An 18,108-nucleotide genomic window follows, 5' to 3' on the forward strand; every position below is an offset into this window, starting at 1 on the left:
TACACCCCTTGTCTCTCTTGTTCTCACTTCCTGCTGCTGCTTCTCTTTTCCTTTCCTGCCCCAGAAGTGTGGGTATTTCCCACAGCTTTGCCCTTGATCATGGCTTTTCCTTCTCCAGGAAATGTGCCGAGTGCCTACAGTGTGCCCAGCCCCTTGCCGAGTGCAGGGTGAGCCTGCCACCCAGGCCAGGGGCAGCTTTCTAAACCTCACATTAGGTAACATCAACTCCTCTCCCTTTGGAACCTTTGGTGGGTTTTGCACATAAGGTCCAAATGCTTAGAGATGACACGGAGTGCCCCTTATGAGCCCTCCAGTGCACGTCCCCAGCACCCGGGGTTCCGACCTTGTGGGCGCTCAGAGGCCCAGTAGATACCTTGCATATATCAGCACATCTAACGTTTCTTATCTATGACAGATGTGTATGAAAGGAGTAAGCAGGAGTTATCCCATTTTACTGATGAAGAATCTGACCATTTCCTTGGAGAGTCCAAAGTTGCTTGCTCAAGATGGCATAGTAAACAGACAAACTGGACTTTGAGCCCAGATCTGTGTCCGGCCCCCCAACTTTGTTCCTGCACTGTCCTGATCTGCTTTGCCTTCCTGGAGGCCTTCTATACATCCGTCAGGGCCCGGGGTGAGTGTCCCCTCCGTTCAGATGCCCTCCTTGCCTTTGCGATGCTCACCACATTCAACTTCATGGTGAGGCCCTGGAGAGAAGGACCGTGGCTGTGGTGGTGGCCTCCTTGGTGGTGAACCCCCACCCATCATGGTTAGCCAGCCTCAGTCTCTTTCACCCCAAGGGTGTGTCGCTCCCTGATGTGGGCCCATTATGGACTACTGTGCTTAGTTAGCACTTTCTCGAGTCATGTCTGTCGTCTGACTCTCCTGCTGAAAAGTCTGAGCTCCTCGGCTGCAGTCCTGGTCTGTCTTGTTCTCGGCTGGACCTTCAGCACCTGGAACAGCACCTGACATTCTCCCCAGATGCTGGTTGAATATAGATGAATGAATGACCATCCCCTGCAAGGTTTGAGAGCTGAGCTTGTCCCTGGAAGGCCCGCCATCCCCCTGCCAACGGAGCTTCTCTTGTGGCCCATAGGGAAGTCTCCCTGGTGGTTGCCTCTGCCAGTGCTGGCTTCTGGCCAGGGTTTCCTGCCTCAGGGCTCCCACAGGGCTATGTTCCCCACCCACCTAAGTTTATGTGTTTGACTTTTCAAATTCAGCTCCATGGCCTGAGCAGGGGCAGGTCCCCAGAAGCCCATGTCTGACCTGATGGCAGGGCCGTTCCCTCAGCATTTCATACATCATTTCAACAGTGCATTTTTTTTTTTAAGATTTTATTTTATTTTTTTGAAAGACAGAGATCACAAGCAGGCAGAGAGGCAGGCAGAGAGAGAGGGAGGAAGCAGGCTCCCCGTTGAGCAGAGAGCCTGATGCGGGGCTCGATTCCAGGACCCTGGGATCATGACCTGAGCTGAAGGCAGAAGCTTTAACCTACTGAGCCACCCAGGTACCCCAACATCAGTGCATTTTGAAATCAACTTGCTCTCCATCCCGATTTGCTTCTGGACTTCATTTATGGTCACCTGTCTCATTTTTCCTGTGCCTTCAGATTCCCATAAACGTAGCGGCTTGCAATGATGTCATTTTATCATCTCGCAGTCCTGTGGGTCAGAAGTCCAAAATCTGCCTCACAGGGCTAAAGTCAAGGTGTCAGTGGGGCCGTGTTCTTTCCGGAGGCTCCAGGGGGAGAATCTGTTTCCTGGCCTACTCCAGCTTCTAGAGACACCCGTGGCCCTTGGCTCACAGCCCCTCCTCCAGCTTCAAGGCCACCAAGAGTGGGTCGAGTCCTTCTCGTGATGCTGTCTCTCTGGTTCTCATTCGCCTGCCTCCCTCTTCTCCCATGTGAGGATGCTTCTGATTCTGGCAGGCCCACCCGGATCCCCCAGGGTGATCTCCCCACATCCAGATCCTTAACAATCTCATCAGCAAAGGCCCTTTGGTCCTGTCAGCTCACACCATCATAGGTTCTTGAGATAGGATGCAGACATCTTTGGGGCCATGTTTTGCCAGCCACCATGATCTAATGATTTCATATAATCTACACTCTGGCCCAATTTGGTAGGAAAATGGAGGCTCAGAGATGTGCAGACGCTGGCCCAAGGTTGCACAGAGGCCCAGTTCTTCTCCTCTCCTAGTGTCTGTCTCCCTGACCACCACTCTAGACACCGGGCTGCTTCCCTACACCTGAAACTGAAAAATTTGTTTTTTAAAGAGAGGGAAGGGGCGCCTGTGTGTCTCAGTCAGCTAAGCGTCCACCTCTTGATTTCAGCTCAGGTCATGATCTTGGGGTCCTGGAATGGAGCCTGGCACTGGGGTCCCAGCTCAGCAGGGAGTTGACTTCTCCCTTTCCCTCTGCCCCAACCCCTTCTAAAATAAATACATAGATCTTAAAAAAAAGGGGGGGGGAGGGAAGACCACAGGCAAGCTCTTTTCTTCCCGCACCCCAGCCTTATCGAGAAATAACTGATGCGTCACTCCCAGGGTGAGGCATACGGCGGGAAGGTTTGATTTACTCGCGCTGTGACTAGATCGCCACCAACGCTTCCCCCACATCTGTCACCTGGTATGGATACCATAATGCCATAATGAGAAAGAAAAGAAATTTCTCCTTGTGATGAGAACTCTTAGGATCCACGCTCACAATTGCTTTCCACGAGCTCTTTTCTCGAAGGCTAACAGACAGACCCTAAGGCCCGCATCTCTGGCCGGAGGCCCATTTGTGGGATTACGCAGCTCGGAGGCCATTTTTCTGCCTTTCTTGAAGTGGCCAACCTGGGGTGGCCTCTGACAAGCAGCTCGTGATTCCGGTGCCCGGGTTGGAATTCTGACTTTACGACTTTGGTCTAACCTGATGTGCCTGAGAGGTCATCTGAAGTGACTGTAGTCCAGAAAGGGATGAAAACTACTTTGGGACCCTCGTGTGCTGCTGGTGGGGGAGGAAAACGGTGGTGCCGCTGTGAAGGGCAGTTCGACTATCTGAAAAAGTTTAATCCTCTCAAGTCAACCTCTTGGTATTTACCCAAGAGGAAACCCCAAACCCAAACTTGGAAACACCCGTCTGCACAAAGCCCTGTGTATGAACATTGCCAGCAGCGTTATTCCCAATAGACAAAAAAGTGGAAACCACCCCAGTAACCATCTTCTCAGGAAGGACAGACAAGGTGCCTCTCTCCACATCGTGGACTATTACTTAAGCACAGAAGGAAAAAAATACTGATCCATGCTATACGCAGGACAAACCTGGGAGACATTATGCCAAGGGACAGAAGCCAGGCACCAAAGGCCATGTATTGTATGACCCCATGTGTTCAAAGTTTCCAGAACAAGTAAGTCCATAGAACTAGAAGGCAGATGAGTGGTTGGTGGGGTGTGGACAGGGGAGGAAGAGTGACCGCTAGTGGGTATGAGGTCTCCTTTGGGGAATGATGACGTGTTATGGGATTGGACCTGGTGATCATACTGAAAACCAATGAACTGTACACTTCAAAGGGGGTGTGCCTTTTTATGGTATGTAATTGATCTGTCAGTCTTTTTAAAAAATATATTTTATTTATTCATTCGACAGAGAGAGACACAGTGAGAGAGACAATACAGCAGAAGGAGAGGGAGAGGGAGAAACAGGCTCTGCGCAGGGCAGGGAGCCCAGTGCGAGGCTCAATCCCAGGACCCTGGGATCGTGCCTGAGCTAAAGGCAGAGGCTCAATGACTGAGCCACTCAGGCGCCCCAATCTCTCAGTCTTTACAATGTGTAGGAGAAACGGGGGTGAGCAGGAGGACAGGAACCCAGCAGGGCTGCTGGGAAGCCTGTATGGAGGCTGGGGTTCAGGGCTGGCAGGGCCCAGAGTGTGGCAGGCCTTGGGGGTCACGGTGACAGCTCTGGGTTTTACTTGAGCATTTTATTCCTGTGCCTTCTGTTCTAGAACTTTCGAGCATTTCGCCTTGGTCCTTTTTGTGGTGAATCCCCCGGTCAGCATGTTTTGCTCTGCCATTGTTCCCTCGGTTTCAGAGCTGCCCATCCCCAGGGCCCCTCAGATGCATCAGCGCCCTGGGCCCTCCACCTGCCGTGAGCATCTGACCTCCTGGGTTTCCAAACTCCTTGCCACTTCCATTCGCTCCGGGATAGTTGACCTTTTGTCTCATGGTCTAGCATTTTTTACCACCAGTTCTGTGCCGGGCCCCATTCCGAGGGCTTTAACTATCAGCTCTGATGAGACTTGATATCCAGAGACCCAGTGCCCAGGGCTGGACCCTCCTCTCCTCTGATCTAGTGCCTGGCACGGGGCTGGTGTTGGCGATCTGTTTGTCTCATTGCCTGAAACCCTGGCATTGGAAATGAGCATGTAAAGAAAAATTAAATGGCGGAGCTTCTGTCTTATATATTCTCATGAGCTAACAAATAAGTGAATGGCTAAAAGTAAAACATGCCGGCTGTAAGTGTGCTGGCAGACTTGAAAGCCGGGCTGTTAACAGCTACAGGGATAAAACCCACTCGTGAGCTCTGTCCCCGTCACTTAGGGGCTCCAAGGCAGAGGTGGGAAAGCCACGCCCCAATCCAGAGAACCGGGGATGGGGGGACTGGAGGCCACTGGGACTGCGTCACTCCATGGAAGGAGGTGGACACAGGATGCCCGCCTGGGGCTCCTGGCTCCCCCAGGCTGCTGAGGTTGGGAGCACGCTTTGTTCCCCTGGGGACAGTGTACTTGGGGACATGAACACAAAAGGTAGCTAGGACCCCACATTACATATCTCTCGATAATTCTAGCAACGTTGTGTCAGTCTGCTTTTCCCACGTGCTTTTATTTAAGGGGCACATTTGTCTAGACCAGCCATTCAGCTGCTCTCTGTCTGCCGACATCTGATCATTTCTGCCTGTCTGTCCACTCCTGCTCTCTGGGGGCCGGAAGCCACACTTTTAAAATCCAGGAAGGGGATTGGTTTTATTTTTCTAAGATGGCATCTCCAGTGAACTGAATGCAGCCGACAGGGGGGACTGGAAAGCTTTCCAGTGGCCATAGCAGAGGGGACCAGGGTTCTTCGTGTGTTCAGGGATCTGCACTGAGCACATGCAGCGTGACCGGCATTGTCGTGGGTATTTGATAGAGTAGGGGACAAGACTGCTGCCCTCCTGCAGGGTAGGGATGAGCCAACCATAGGAGCCCTCAGGAGAGCCATTCTGAGCCTTTAAATGCTTATTTTATACACAGTAATAGTAAGTCAGTTATATGCTACTCTAGCCCGTGACTCATCAGACAGAGAGAGAATGGCTGGTAAAGAAAGGCATCTGGACTTGCCCCCAGAGGCTGTTGCTTTCACCTGTGGAGTTCTGTCAGAATCTCTCCCCTGAGTTGTTACCATGAGCCCATTTGTCCCTATCTTGTTAGCTGGGCAAACTCTAGGTTGTCCTTCAAGATCCAGATCACACGTCACCTCCTCCATGAAGCCTGCCTTGATTACCACCGCCCAGGCTGAATGAGTTTCCTTCTTTCTTTGATGTTCCCATTCGCCCTGTGACACCTTGTTGCTAGGGCACTGACGACATTGTGTAATTACACTTTGTTTTTGTCTGCCAGGCTAGACGGAGTATCTTTGGAGGGTAGGGACTGTGTCTTATTCAGCAAAGTCCCCTGCGTCACAGACCGTCAGTGTTTGTGAGATGACAGACTGACTGCGGTCGAGGACGCAGCAACATGCGTGCAGAGCCGAGCACTACAGGGAGTTTTGTGCTGGGACAGTCACACGCTTCCCCATCCCCAGGGTGTCCTGCTGCAGGTGTGGGAGACACGGGCTCCTCCTTGGGGGAACTGATTATGGCCTCTGTTCCCTAAGCCAGAAGGTAGATTTGGGTGTTGCATGCTGACTTCCATTTAAGGAAGTAAAAGGAACCATCAAAAAAAGAAAAAAAAATCTTGGTGTCTTGTCACTGGGGGAGAGCCTTCCGCTACCCGGGTAATCTGGGTATCCGGATCAGTCCAGTCCCGGAGGGTCCTAGCCAAGTAATCATCTTGCTTTTCCTCTGGCTATCTTGTACTCCATTTTCTCGTGTTCTCCATCAAAGTAGGGAGCTGGGTCATTTGCGTTTAATGAGAATGCAGCGAATAAGGAATCACTGGAGAAGTCTCCCGCTTCGGGGAACGAGGTCACCGACATCCACCTGCACCGAGGCCTCAAGTGCGGGGACCGTGTGCGCACGCGCGGCTTCAAGCTCAGCAGCCAGAGCTCCATTCATGCTCTCCCAGCAACCAATTCCGCGGGGTTGTATTCCTAGGATAATGGGCTTGCTTTATTAGTTTTATTTCTTCTTGTGCTTCCTGTTTTCTAAACATTTTTTGAGTGGGACCAGAGGTTTTCGTCGTGCTCGTCGTGGTCGTTGTTGTTTTGTCCATGAGGGCAAACAATAAAAATCACCTTGAAAAAGAGAGTGGGTAATATGGGACTTTTCAGGAATGATAGGTCTCTTCTCTTCAAGGGAGGAACTGGCTGCTGTCAGCCTCAGGCCTCACTGCCCTTCCCCGGGGCACCCAACAAGCCCTCTGTCTTCGGAGTCCCAGGGAGAATGTTTTTTCCATATCCCAAGTCCTGGTCTGTGACTGCCTGGGCCACCCAGCACTGAGCCGCCGGCTGGAAGGGAGGCCTGTTCATAGTCCACGCATCCCTCGCCCTGGGCAGCAGGATGCACGACTTCTTTCCCATTTCCTCTCTTGGTGGAAGTTGACAACTCAGCTTTTTTGGTGTGTGGGTTGGTTTCTTCCTTACTGAACCTTGTTTGCATAACTTCTTAGGGAGTCTATATAAGGTAAGGTCAGCTTTAGAGCAAGCTGCAATCCTGTCTTGCTCTGGGGCAATTTCCTCCCTGTGTCTCCTTCCCCTTTCTTTTGTCTTGCTCTGAAGTTCACTCTTGGGCGGAAATTATGAAATGAGGTGCCTCTCTGCCTCTCTGTTGCCCAGCAGGTGTGCAGTGGTGCCTACTGTGTGCCTGGTGCTGTGGGATGTCACAGCGACCGAAAAGATAGAAAAGTAGCTCAGTAGATCCACAGGACATGCACAGAGTGGCTACTCAGGTGGTTAGACCCTGATTTTTGCTTATTTGTACTGATGTGCTGATTCTTCTCTACTTCGTGTTCTGTGTGAAATGGGGGGGAAAAAGTGTTCAGAGTATTTGCAAACAAATGTATTTGTAAAACAATTGTAGACAAAACCCTTGTCCCTTTCTATCCTGGGCTGGCTTCAAGGAGAGGCAGAGGGGAAAAGTAGGGTCCCGTTTGGGAGAAGGCGGGGGTCCTCAGTCAGTGCAGCCTTGCATGGGGTCCACCCCGGTGCGAATGCTGGATGGCGTGGTCAGAATGTGCCTCTTGGTGGTTACCTGAGCGGAGGGGGATTTCAAGTTGGGGTGGGAGGGGCGGGGGAGTCCTTGAGAGCTAGGTGGACATTCTGTGCCATTTGCAGTTTTTGGGAAAATACGGGGCTGCTTGTTCTGGTGGCTGCAGTGGTCCCAGCGAGGTCTGACTCCTCCTCCTGTCCTTCCTCTGTTCCCGTGCCCTGTGTGGTCATCTCCCCTCTTCATGCCTCCTCCTGCACCCCCTTGTCCTAAGCACTTAGCCTCACCCCCCAGTCCTCCTTCCATTCCGTCTCTCGCTTCTGAATCCCTCTTGCTAGTTCGGCCCCAGACAGAGCTCAGGAGGAGACGGTGAGGAGGGAAGATTGTCAACGGGAGAGAAAGGACAGAAATGCAGGGTGGGGAAGGGGGTGAAGGCAGGGAGGCGTTGTGGAGGAGAGAATGAAAAGTAACCACAGTGACTTTCTGGGCACCTACTTGGTGCCAGGCCGTGCCAGTGAACTTGGCGGTGAGGGCCTCATGTTGTGTATTAACTTGCTCAGTAAATGAAGGAAGGCAAGGACCTTGCAGGGAGAAACAGGACACGGAACCAAGTAGGCCCTGCCTGGTGTCTTTCCATCCTGAGCTGACGGGGCTGTAGGGCCACGGGAGCTCTTTCACACCATGAGGCCTCCAAGACCTCCTAGAAGGTCGGGTTCTTTTGAGAGTGAGGTTTATTCATGCCGTGTGAATGACTAAGACGTTGGCTGGATGGGAAGGGGCGGGTGTCCACAGCCTGGACTCGGGGACGGGGCCTGTTGTGCAATCAGCCTGGGTTCTGAGCTTACAGTGCTGTCCAGAGGACAACTGGTGATGGCACGGACAGTCCTCACGGATGGCGCACTCCTGGTCTTGGTTTGTCGCGGGCTGATGTCTCCTCCAAGACGGGGCTCTGTGTGATCTCATGATGCGTTTGTGATTCCTTGTCAGTGATGTCTCATGTCTTTTTTTTTTTTTTTTTTTTGACAGACAGAGATCACAAGTAGGCAGAGAGACAGGTGGGGGGTGGAGCAGGCTCCCCACTGAGCAGGGAGCCTGATGCGGGGCTCGATCCCAGGACCCTGAGATCATGACCTGAGCTGAAGGCAGAGGCTTTAACCCACTGAGCCACCCAGGCGCCCCCATGATGTCTCATGTCTAATGGACGATCCAGAGGTGACAGAAAGGACCCCTGCTACCCTGTGTCACGGCTCCGTAGCTCTGTAGCTCTGCTCTCCGTTGAGAAGAAGAGCGCGTCTCTTCCTTGGGCTGTGGGATTTGAGCGAGGGAGAGTCTTGGGGGGACCATCCTGATGGTCTTCGGTGATGAGATACTCAGGAGTCCCGCCTAGATGCCTCTAAGCCTGTAAATTCTGATGTGGAGAAGCCAGGCCATACAGGAAGCTCCTTTTCACGATCACTTCCTCAAACTAAAAGAAGTGTGGGTGGAAGGAAGGGGGTGGGCTGAACTCAGGGCGCTTCAGCTTCTCTGCCCCTGAGAACTTCCGTTCACTCCTCCCCTGCCGGGGCCGGGTGGGCTCTCCTTTCCCCGCCTTCTCTGGATCAGTGCTTCTCAGGCTTTGGAGGCCCCAGAATCCCCCGGGGCGCGTCCTCCCAGAGCTGGTGAATTGGCAAGTCTGGGCTGGACCCCCAGCAGCCACGGTCCCATGGTTTCCTGGGGGCTGCTGATGCGGCTGCTTCCGGGGGGCCCTCCTCTGGGAACAGTGCTCCAATGAGCAGGGAATGTGGGTTCTGGCTGCTGACTGCATCAGCATTCTGAGCCTCAGTGTTTTTAGCTGGGAAATGGGCCTGGGAGCAGTGTCAACCATACAGAGATGGTCTTGGGATAAAGAAATGTGCCAACAAGTGTATGGGCTTAGAACGGCGCCCGGCATGTTGTCCGCGCTCAGTAAATGGCTTCTGTTTTCCTTAGGACCCTCGTTTGTCGAATCTGCCTGCCCCAGTGCTTAGCACTGTGCTTGGCACCTAGTAGGTCCTTGAGCAGTGCTCGCAGAGCAGTGCTCACGAACAGTGGCCAATGCCTGTGTGCCTGTGGACGCCCCTGCTTTTAAATGCAGAGGAGTGAGCATAAGTGTGGTGGGTGCAGAAAGCCCAGTAGAGGGAGAAGCAGAGAGGCCACGGTTGGGGCTGGCAGGGCTTGGAGGCACTGAGGCCCTGGCCTGGGGCAGTTTCAGGGGAGAGGTGAGGACCCAGGAGCCATGCCCGGCACAGATCCCCCTTCCTGTAACCCTTACCGCTGCCTCTGGACTGTGCAGATGGGGACGCGGAGGTTTAGAGCTCTGCGTGCATCTGGTCCAGGTCACAGAGCTGGCGTGAAGGTGGGGGTGCTTCTAATGGATTCCAGAACTTGGCCTGTCAGCCTGGGTGCTGGGGAGCAGAAGGCGGAGGGGGACTAGCTGAGGCAGCAGCTGGTGTAGACGGCTGTGCAGAGGCCTGGGCCTGGCTCCCCCCACCGGGGTTACCCGGAGCTGCAGCCCCAGCTCCTGAGCCGCTGGGCTGGAAAGATTGTGCCGTGGGCCCTCTGGGGACTGAGCAGCACCATGAGGGTGATGGGCGTCGCCAGTCCCCACGCCCTCCCGGCCAGCTGCCATCATAGTGCGCACACACACAGGGACGTGCACACACGTCCATGCACACACGCGTGCAAGTGTACACACACGCGTTTTCTCCGTATACGATGTGGCTTCGCTCTGCCTTTCTGGTGGTACACCCACGTTTTCCCGTGTGTGAGCGGGGTGCCCGCAGGAGGAAAGGAGGGGAGGGCTGTTCTCCACGCAGATGCTGCACGCGTGTGTTTTGTGAGCCCCGTTGTCCAGAAGCAGGAAGGTGGCCCAACTCATGACTAAGAACTAAAACTTCCCCGTGCTCTAGCCAGCTGGAGGTCAGAGCAGGCTCGAGCCTCCTTCATGGTGAGTGGGGGAGAGAGGCTCCGGGTCGTGTGGGCAGCTCCAACAATGTCGCTGCGACAAACCCGCTTTCCCCTGCGGACTCAGCTGACTTTTCAGCGTCTGGGGCTGTACACGTTTGTGAGCATAGCGTGACTCTTGGTCACGTTAGCGATCATGTCGGCCACAGCATTGTCAGATAAGCGCCCAGCAGCCACCTAGGAAAACCCTTCCCTCCTGTCAGTAGAATGTAAATGACATTGAGGCAGGTCCGCTGCCACCAGGTTCCCTGTGCCCTTGGTTGGGAGGGTGGGGGTGGCGGGACTCACTTCTTGGGCGTCTATCTCATGCCTGGTCCTGGGCTGGTACGTGGGACACACAGCTTGGAACTTCCCCACATGGAGGCTTTGGCCAGTGATGGGGCACTGAGCTGCCGACACAGGCACCCAAGCCTCCAGGCTTCCAGCATGGGGATGGGAGACAGAGTGGTTCCCATGGAAACAGGCTGCTTTGGCACAAGCAAGTCGGGAGGCTCCCAACGTGCGGCCCTGCCTCCCTCTCTGATCAAGGCAGCAGTTTCATTAAACACCCTGCCACGGTGTCTGGGTTTCCTCCACCACGGCCGTGCAGCTGCTCAGAGGAGGGTAGGGTGCTGGCTTCCCGCGTGCAGCTCCAGAACCGGGGGAGGGGGGGCCTTCCCCCCCAAGGCTGCACGTTCAGTGGCTGCGTACGTTCAGTTCCCCCGTCCTGCCACCCTGTTTCCTGTGCTCACTGCCCACCTGGCCACGCCGTCCCGTGGCCGCAGCCTCATGGAGGCGTTCCCACCGTGGCCAGGCCGGTTGGGTGCACAGTGTTCCTATTTAATCCTTGCGACCGACTGATGAGGGAGGTGCAGAATCACGCCAACCTGGAAACCTCCCAGACGTGCCTCAGCAGGTGAACGGATGAGCAAAAGGGGGCATACCCATACCCGAGAGTATTATCCAGCCGTAAAGGCGGGGGCCGATGACACCAATGTGCTGAGTGAAAGAAGGCCACGGATCGTGGGCATCTATCTACATGAGATGTCCCGAGTAGGCAGATCCAGAGGCAAAAGGCAGATTTGTGTTGCTTCGGGCTGGGCGGAGGGGCAGGGGAAGGACCGTCATGGGTAGTGGTTGGGTCGCAAAGCATCGTGAGTGCACTCGATGCTGCAGAATTGTACCCCGTAAAGTAGTTACAGGGTGAGCCTTCTGGTCTGTGACTTTAACCTTTTACTGTGACTTCTTTTTCAAGAAAAGGAAAGGATGAACCAAAAAGATCACCCCATTTTATAGACGAGGCAGCTGAGGCTCAGTGCTTGGGGATTAAGTCCAAGTCCGTGAGGATAAGAGCTGGAGCCCTCACCCTGTTTGGGAGTCCCCAGACTTCTGCTTCCTTCCCTCCCGTGGCCAGACTGCCACCAAGCCCTGTTGATTTGGCCTGTGAAACATCCCTGCGACTGTCTTCTGTCCCCACTGACCCCCATGGTCCAATCCCACAGTGGGTATCCGCCAGACTCCTGTGGCCAGGCAGACACACCCAGGCTTACCGTGAGGAGTCACTTGGCCTATCCCGTGACTTCTGAGCCCCACCCGTCACACAGTGAAGTGCCTGTTGATGAAGACGACAGTGGTGTCCCCTCCCCTGTGGCCCACCTCACAGCATCATTATAAAGCCAACCTGAGACCGTGAAATATCAGTGTGTTTTATAAACTGTGACTGGTGATTGTGATCCGTTCCCTTTAAGACATCAGTGCCGTGGAGCTGTGTAGCCTGGACCGCAGGGTCCAAATCAGGAGCCTGGGGCTGGCCAAGAGCTGTGTTCCTTGGCTCCCTTGGGTGCGCATGAGACAGCATGGCTTATGGGCCAGGATGTGCTCAGGCTCTGCTGTTCCCAGCCAGGCAGCAACCTTAACCAGCTTTAGATGGTCTTCTTTACACTCAGAGGGTGTGGGGCCTTGGGTCTTGCTGTAAACCTATATGCTGTGTGGGGTTCAGCAGGGAGGCACCTGGGAAGTCTAGGAGGAAGATGCCTTGATTTTAAAAAAGAAAATACACAGAGAAGCCCCCATGTGGTCCTTGGACCCACAGATCAGTGTCACCTAGGAGCCCATCCGAGATCTGTGAGCTCTGAATGTGCATTTTGGGGAGATCCCCAAGCGATTCAGAGACACACACACATGCTTGCACAGCACAGCTCTCCACTCTCTTTGGGGACTTGAGAAAGCCTAAAGGCAGTAGCTAGAAGCCCTTTGAGAACAGAAGAGCTGAGCCAAGCAGCTAGCCAGAGGTGAACAGCCCGAAGCTGGTACTGGGCAGCCGTCTCCCGCTAGGGACAATGATGAGCTCTCTCCAATAATGGCAATTAAAATACGGACTATTTAGGAACTAAGCTGAGCACAAAATGTTGGTGGAAAATGCAGAGTGTCTTGATTCGATGGGGACACAAACTGCCCAGAAGTTCATTCTCAGCTGGGGGCCGTTCCCCCTCCGAGAGGACGCGGGGCAATGTCTGGCCACGTTTTTGGTTGTTGTAACTGGGGTGGGGGCCTGATACTAGCTTCCACTGGGCGGGGGACCAGGGATGCCGTTCAGGAACCGTGCCTTGAACGGGCTAGTCCCGACCACTAAGAGTGATCCAGCCCCAAGAATCAGGAGTGCCGAGGCGAAGAAACCCTAGACCATCCTGTGGGAAACGCACACTCTGCAGGGTCACTCTAAAATCTCAAGACTGTCGCCAATATTTTTATAATGCGTAACAGTGGCGGGCCGTCGGAAGGGACAATAATGGAAAAAAGTGTGGTAATGAGACAAAAGATGGGTAGATGTGGATGAGTGGAATGTTCTCACCAAGCACAGCGCCCTGTTCTTGCCGTTGACGACAGATGACGTCCGGTTGTTTGCCTTCGTGCGCTTCACCACGGGGGACGCCATGAGCAAGAGGTCCAAGTTCGCCCTCATCACGTGGATCGGCGAGAATGTCAGCGGGCTGCAGCGCGCCAAAACCGGCACGGACAAGACCCTGGTGAAGGAGGTCGTGCAGGTCAGTGGTCTTGGGTCCTTTCCGGGTCTGGGCGGGTCACGTCTCACCGAGATCACCATCCCCAGGGATGGGGTGGGCTGGGTTGAGCTCCTAGGATGGAAAGCAAGCCATGCTACATCTCTGGATCCCCAGAGCCACTGAGGACGTGTTCCCAGGGCTGTGGGTGGGGTGCGGGCGGGGGGCTGTAGCTGGGTTTGTGGTCTTGACCACCACATAATGGAAACGTGGCCGCTGAAGGCCTACCTCTGGGATGGGGGAGGTGATTCGTGAAGAAGGGGGCTGGAAGGATGACCAAAGTGGTGGCCACTGCCTACATGGATCATGGGTGACGGTGGCTGACTTCCTGGGGTGGCTGTGAGGGCACAGCGGGAGACTTCGTGCATGTCCTCTAACCGGGGTCTGGCACACGATGGGTGCCAGTAAAAACACCTGTACTCCCCAGCCCTTGCTAGGTTAGTAGGAAGAGGGGTTTTGCCCCTGAGATTCCTAAGTTTTACGTAGAGGGCTCTTTTGCCGGGTGTTTCTCTGGTCTGGATGTAACCAAAATTGACACCATCAGAAACATCCGAGATGGTTCGTGTGGGACGAGGGTTGGGTCCCACTGAAAAGAGAATGTCTGATTTCCAGAAAGATAAACCGGGGTGGAAGGGAGGTGAGGAAGAGTTCTCTCCTTCAAAGGGTTCTCCCTTTTGCAAAAGGGTTTCTCAAAGCCCACGATCAGAACGTGGTATGGGCTTGCTTTCTGAGCTGATAGAAATATTCTTCAGTTGACTGTGGTGATGGTTGAACAGATCTGAGACTATGGGAAAAGCCATTGAATTGTAAGAACCAAAAACAGAACAAACACAAGCATAGGCTGTGTGGTTCGTGGTATCGTGGATTGGATCCTGGAACAGAAAAACCGGTGAAATCGGAACCAGGTCTGGAGTTTAGTTAATGGTAACGTTTCTGGGTCGGATTCTCCATTGTGCCAACTTAGCGCAGGAACGTACGATGTTAGCCAACACGCACATGGAGTGTGGGGTGTGTGGGAACTCCCCTATGTCCCTCCTGCCGCTTTTCCGTAGGTCTAAAATTATCCCACAAATAAAACTTGGGCTTAAAAAATCATGTTAGGAAAGAAAAAAGAATTCCCATCCTTGCATTATGGTGGCCTGTCTTCCATTCTTCCTGCCAGCTCTGGAGGCGAGCTCCCCCCGCCCCTGTGCATCTCAGCCCGAAAATCACACTAGGTGGGCACCACCACCCCCGCCCCCACCGGAGTAATTTCATAAGTGATACGGCTGCAGTCTCTGTCACGAGCGTTTTTCTGGTGGCTGAGTGTGCGGTTTAGTGTACTGGTGCACAGTAATGTACTCCGTGTTCCCCTGTTGTTGGCCTTTTGGGCTGCTTCCAGTTTTTATTTTTGTAAGTAATGTTCTAACCAGCATTTTAATAAATGCAGCTCCTTTGGCTTTCCCACTGAATTATTTCTTTAGGATACGTTTTCAGGAGGCGGGGTTCCCAGAGTCCACAGGTATGAAAATCATTTTTAGAAAGGTCTGAGTTATCAGCTGGTCTTTTCTGAGCGGGTTAGCACCAGGTCTGGGAGACAGTCAGTGTTTATTTCATAAATGTCGTGGAGTTCCTGTCCTCCCCAGCATCACTGGCTAACACCCTGGTTCTGGGGAGCCCCCTACTCAGCCCCACGGGCTGTTTTTCTCTGGGTCCGTTTGGGGTTTAATGGTTACCCAGCTTTCAGGGCTCTCCTTTGTGGGAGCAGAATGAGAAATACCCGAGTGCCTGTTTCGGGGCCAAAGGTCTCCTGCTGAATGCCACCTTCCACGCGCATTCCTTTTCCTGCTGGCCAACCTGGACCTGCGCCTTCGTGGCCAGCAGGGAAGGGAGGGCGTGTGGGGAGAAAGCGCTCGCCAGTGGGACGGTCTTTTGAATCTTGCCGGTCTCCTTTTGTCTTTCCGTTTAAAAAATTATGGTAAAATACAGTGACATAAAATTGCTCATTTTCCCCATTTTCAAGCGTATGACTCAGTGGTGTTAAAGCACAGTCACAGTGTTGGGCAACCACTATCCCTATCTAGTTCCAGAACATTTCCGTTCACCTCCAAAGGAAACCCCATCCCACGAGCAGGCTGCAGAGTTCCTTTCAGGTCTAGAACTCGGCTCAGTTTAGTTGAGTGAGCCGGGGGCCAAGGCTGATCTCGGGAAATAGAATTCTGCGGTGTGAAGTTTCACTGGGGACTGTTGGTTGTTACCCATTTGTCCAAATGCTCAAAGACCTTGAAGCAAAAAAGGGGAATTGCGTGGCTTTCTAAACTGGGAAGCGCAGTTTCCGGACTTTAGGTGTGGCTGGATCCAGGGTTCCAGCAGTAGCTTCCTCTCATCTCTCTTTTCTCTGGGTCTGACTTCAGTGGCCTCCGTACAGCAGCAACAGTCCAGGCTATGGTGGTTCTTCTGGGTATTGATCCGGGGGAAGAGGGAGCCCTTAGTGTCTGTCATTCCCTTAAAAGGACCCTGATTGGCTCAACTTAGGTCACATGCACATGCCATGGGCAGGGAGGCGGGTCTTCATGATTGGCAGCTCAGGCATGTTCCCAGGTGTGAGAGGGATGCTGGTAGATGGAAAGGGAAAGTCACCCATGTCCACTAGGGTGGGGGAACTGCAGGTGCAGTGAGACTTTTTTTTTTTTTTAAGATTTATTTATTTGACAGAGAGAAATCACAAGTAGACAGAGAGGCCGCCAGAGAGAGAGAGAGGGAAGCAAGCTCCCCGCTGAGCAGAGAGCCCGATGCGGGACTCGATCCCAGGACCCTGAGATCATGACCTGAGCTGAAGGCAGCGGCTTAATCCACTGAGCCACCAAGGCGCCCAGTGAGACATTTTTGACCTTTACCTTTTGCCTTTGTCATTTCTGCATTTAAAAGGGTTTATTTATTGGGGCGCCTGGGTGACTCAGTGGGTTAAGCCTCTGCCTTCAGCTCAGGTCATGATCTCAGGGTCCTGGGATCGAGCCCCGCATCGGGCTCTCTGCTCAGCAGGGAGCCTGCTTCCTCCTCTCTCTCTCTGCCTGCCTCTCTGCCTACTTGTGATCTCTGTCAAATAAATAAAATCTTTTAAATAAATAAATAAATAAATAAAAGGTTTTAATATCTGAAGCTATCACAATAGCTCATGTGTATGCTACAGTTGCAAATGTACCCATTTGTTACAAAGGGTCAATTACACCGGCACATCATGTGTATGCTACAGTTGCAAATGTACCCATTTGTTACAAAGGGTCAATTACACAGGCACACTGGTGTCTTTCCACAGTCATTAAAATAGTGCTGAGCCTGGTGCACCTGCCAGTTTCCCCTCTGTTTCCCCTCTGTTTCATAGGGACTCAGAGCAGATGTTCTCTAAGGGACCTTCCAGATGGGCCAGTCTGGATTCTGTGGACTGTGGCCCACAGCACTTCTCCACCTGCCTCTTACCATGATTTCCACGTGAAGAAGAAGTGGGTTGACTGTCAGATTGCCAATAACCCCCCCGGGTTTTATTGTAATGAAGCAATAGACCCACACCCTGGTACCTTGCATGAAATGGAGTCCATAGAAATGGACGTAAGAGACACATGAAGGCCAGTCTTCATGCCCCCACTGCCTGGCCATGGCCAAGTCACTCTCCCTTCCTGGGCTGTAATTTCCTTATCTATGAAATGAAGAGTTGAGTGGGTTGACTTGCTTTGTTATGTTCCGTTTTGACATACTCGGAAACGTTTTCATTTAAAAAATGTGGTGCTTTTGTCTAGGACGATGTTCCTTTAAAGGAGCCTCAGCTTACTTTGTCAGTGGGGTGGGGGGGGGTTGCAGTGCTGTGGGTGGGAGGGCAGCTCTTTGAGCCGCTGGTGTGGGCTCACCTTCCAGCGGCAGCACCTGCTGGCCACCTTGGGTGTGTTCTTCCCTTCTCTGGGCCTCAATCCTCTGAAGTCCAAAACGGGGGTAACGCAGTGTCTGCCTCTCACAGTTGAGCAAATAGGGGGAGGTGCTTAGAACCACATCAGTAAGGACCTGGATGTGGTAGCTACTATTATTCCCAGCTTCCCCTTTTTCTTTTTTTACTTTTTTAAGTTTTATTTATTTGACAGAGAGCGAGAACACAAGCAGGGGGTGCAGCAGAGCTGGGGGAAACAGACTCCCCGCTGAGCAGGGAGCCCCATGCGGGGCTCGATCCTAGGACCCTGAGATCACGACCTGAGCTGAAGGCAGATGCTTAACCATCTGAGCCACCCAAGAGCCCCCTGGCTTCCCCTTTTTGACAAGACCTTGAGGCCTGGCTCTCCATCTTCATTGTGCATTATTTCCTTAGGAGATGATAAGTCTGTGGTCGAGCCACGTGGCCTCACTGGCCTGCACATGGCTTGGACTGGAGTCCCCACTGTCAGCACCACCAGAGGTCCCGGCCTTGCTCACCCTGGTCGCTGCTGATGTCAGCCGGTTCATCCCTCCCCCGGGCCTGCTGTCAGGTGCATTAGCAGATGGGGAAACTGAGGCCTGGGGCACTTCTAGGACTTGCCCCAAAGCCCGGGCTCACAAGCAGCAGATCCAGCCCAGTGCCCAGAGGAATTCAAAGTCAGAAGCTTTGACCGTGGGTGTCTAGGCTGTGCTCTGTGCCAGGCTGAGAAACTGAGATGGGTCCATGTCCAGGGGAAAGCAAGACAATCAAGATGGGCTTCCGGGCAAGGCGGGCTG

At 53.4% G+C, this 18,108-nt stretch overlaps 1 protein-coding gene across 1 annotated transcript in view; it reads left to right on the forward strand.

The window, feature by feature from the left end:
• Positions 1 to 18,108, forward strand: part of COTL1 (coactosin like F-actin binding protein 1) — a 39,174-nt gene that overhangs the window by 9,948 nt on the left and 11,118 nt on the right. The window contains exon 3 of the mRNA XM_082712065.1: positions 13,223 to 13,380. Within this exon, the coding sequence (XP_082568191.1) occupies positions 13,223 to 13,380 (158 nt within the window). The remainder of the gene's footprint in view (positions 1 to 13,222; positions 13,381 to 18,108) is intronic.

The sequence above is a fragment of the Mustela nivalis genome (assembly GCF_964662115.1).
Source record: "Mustela nivalis genome assembly, chromosome: 18".
NCBI lineage: Eukaryota > Metazoa > Chordata > Mammalia > Carnivora > Mustelidae > Mustela > Mustela nivalis.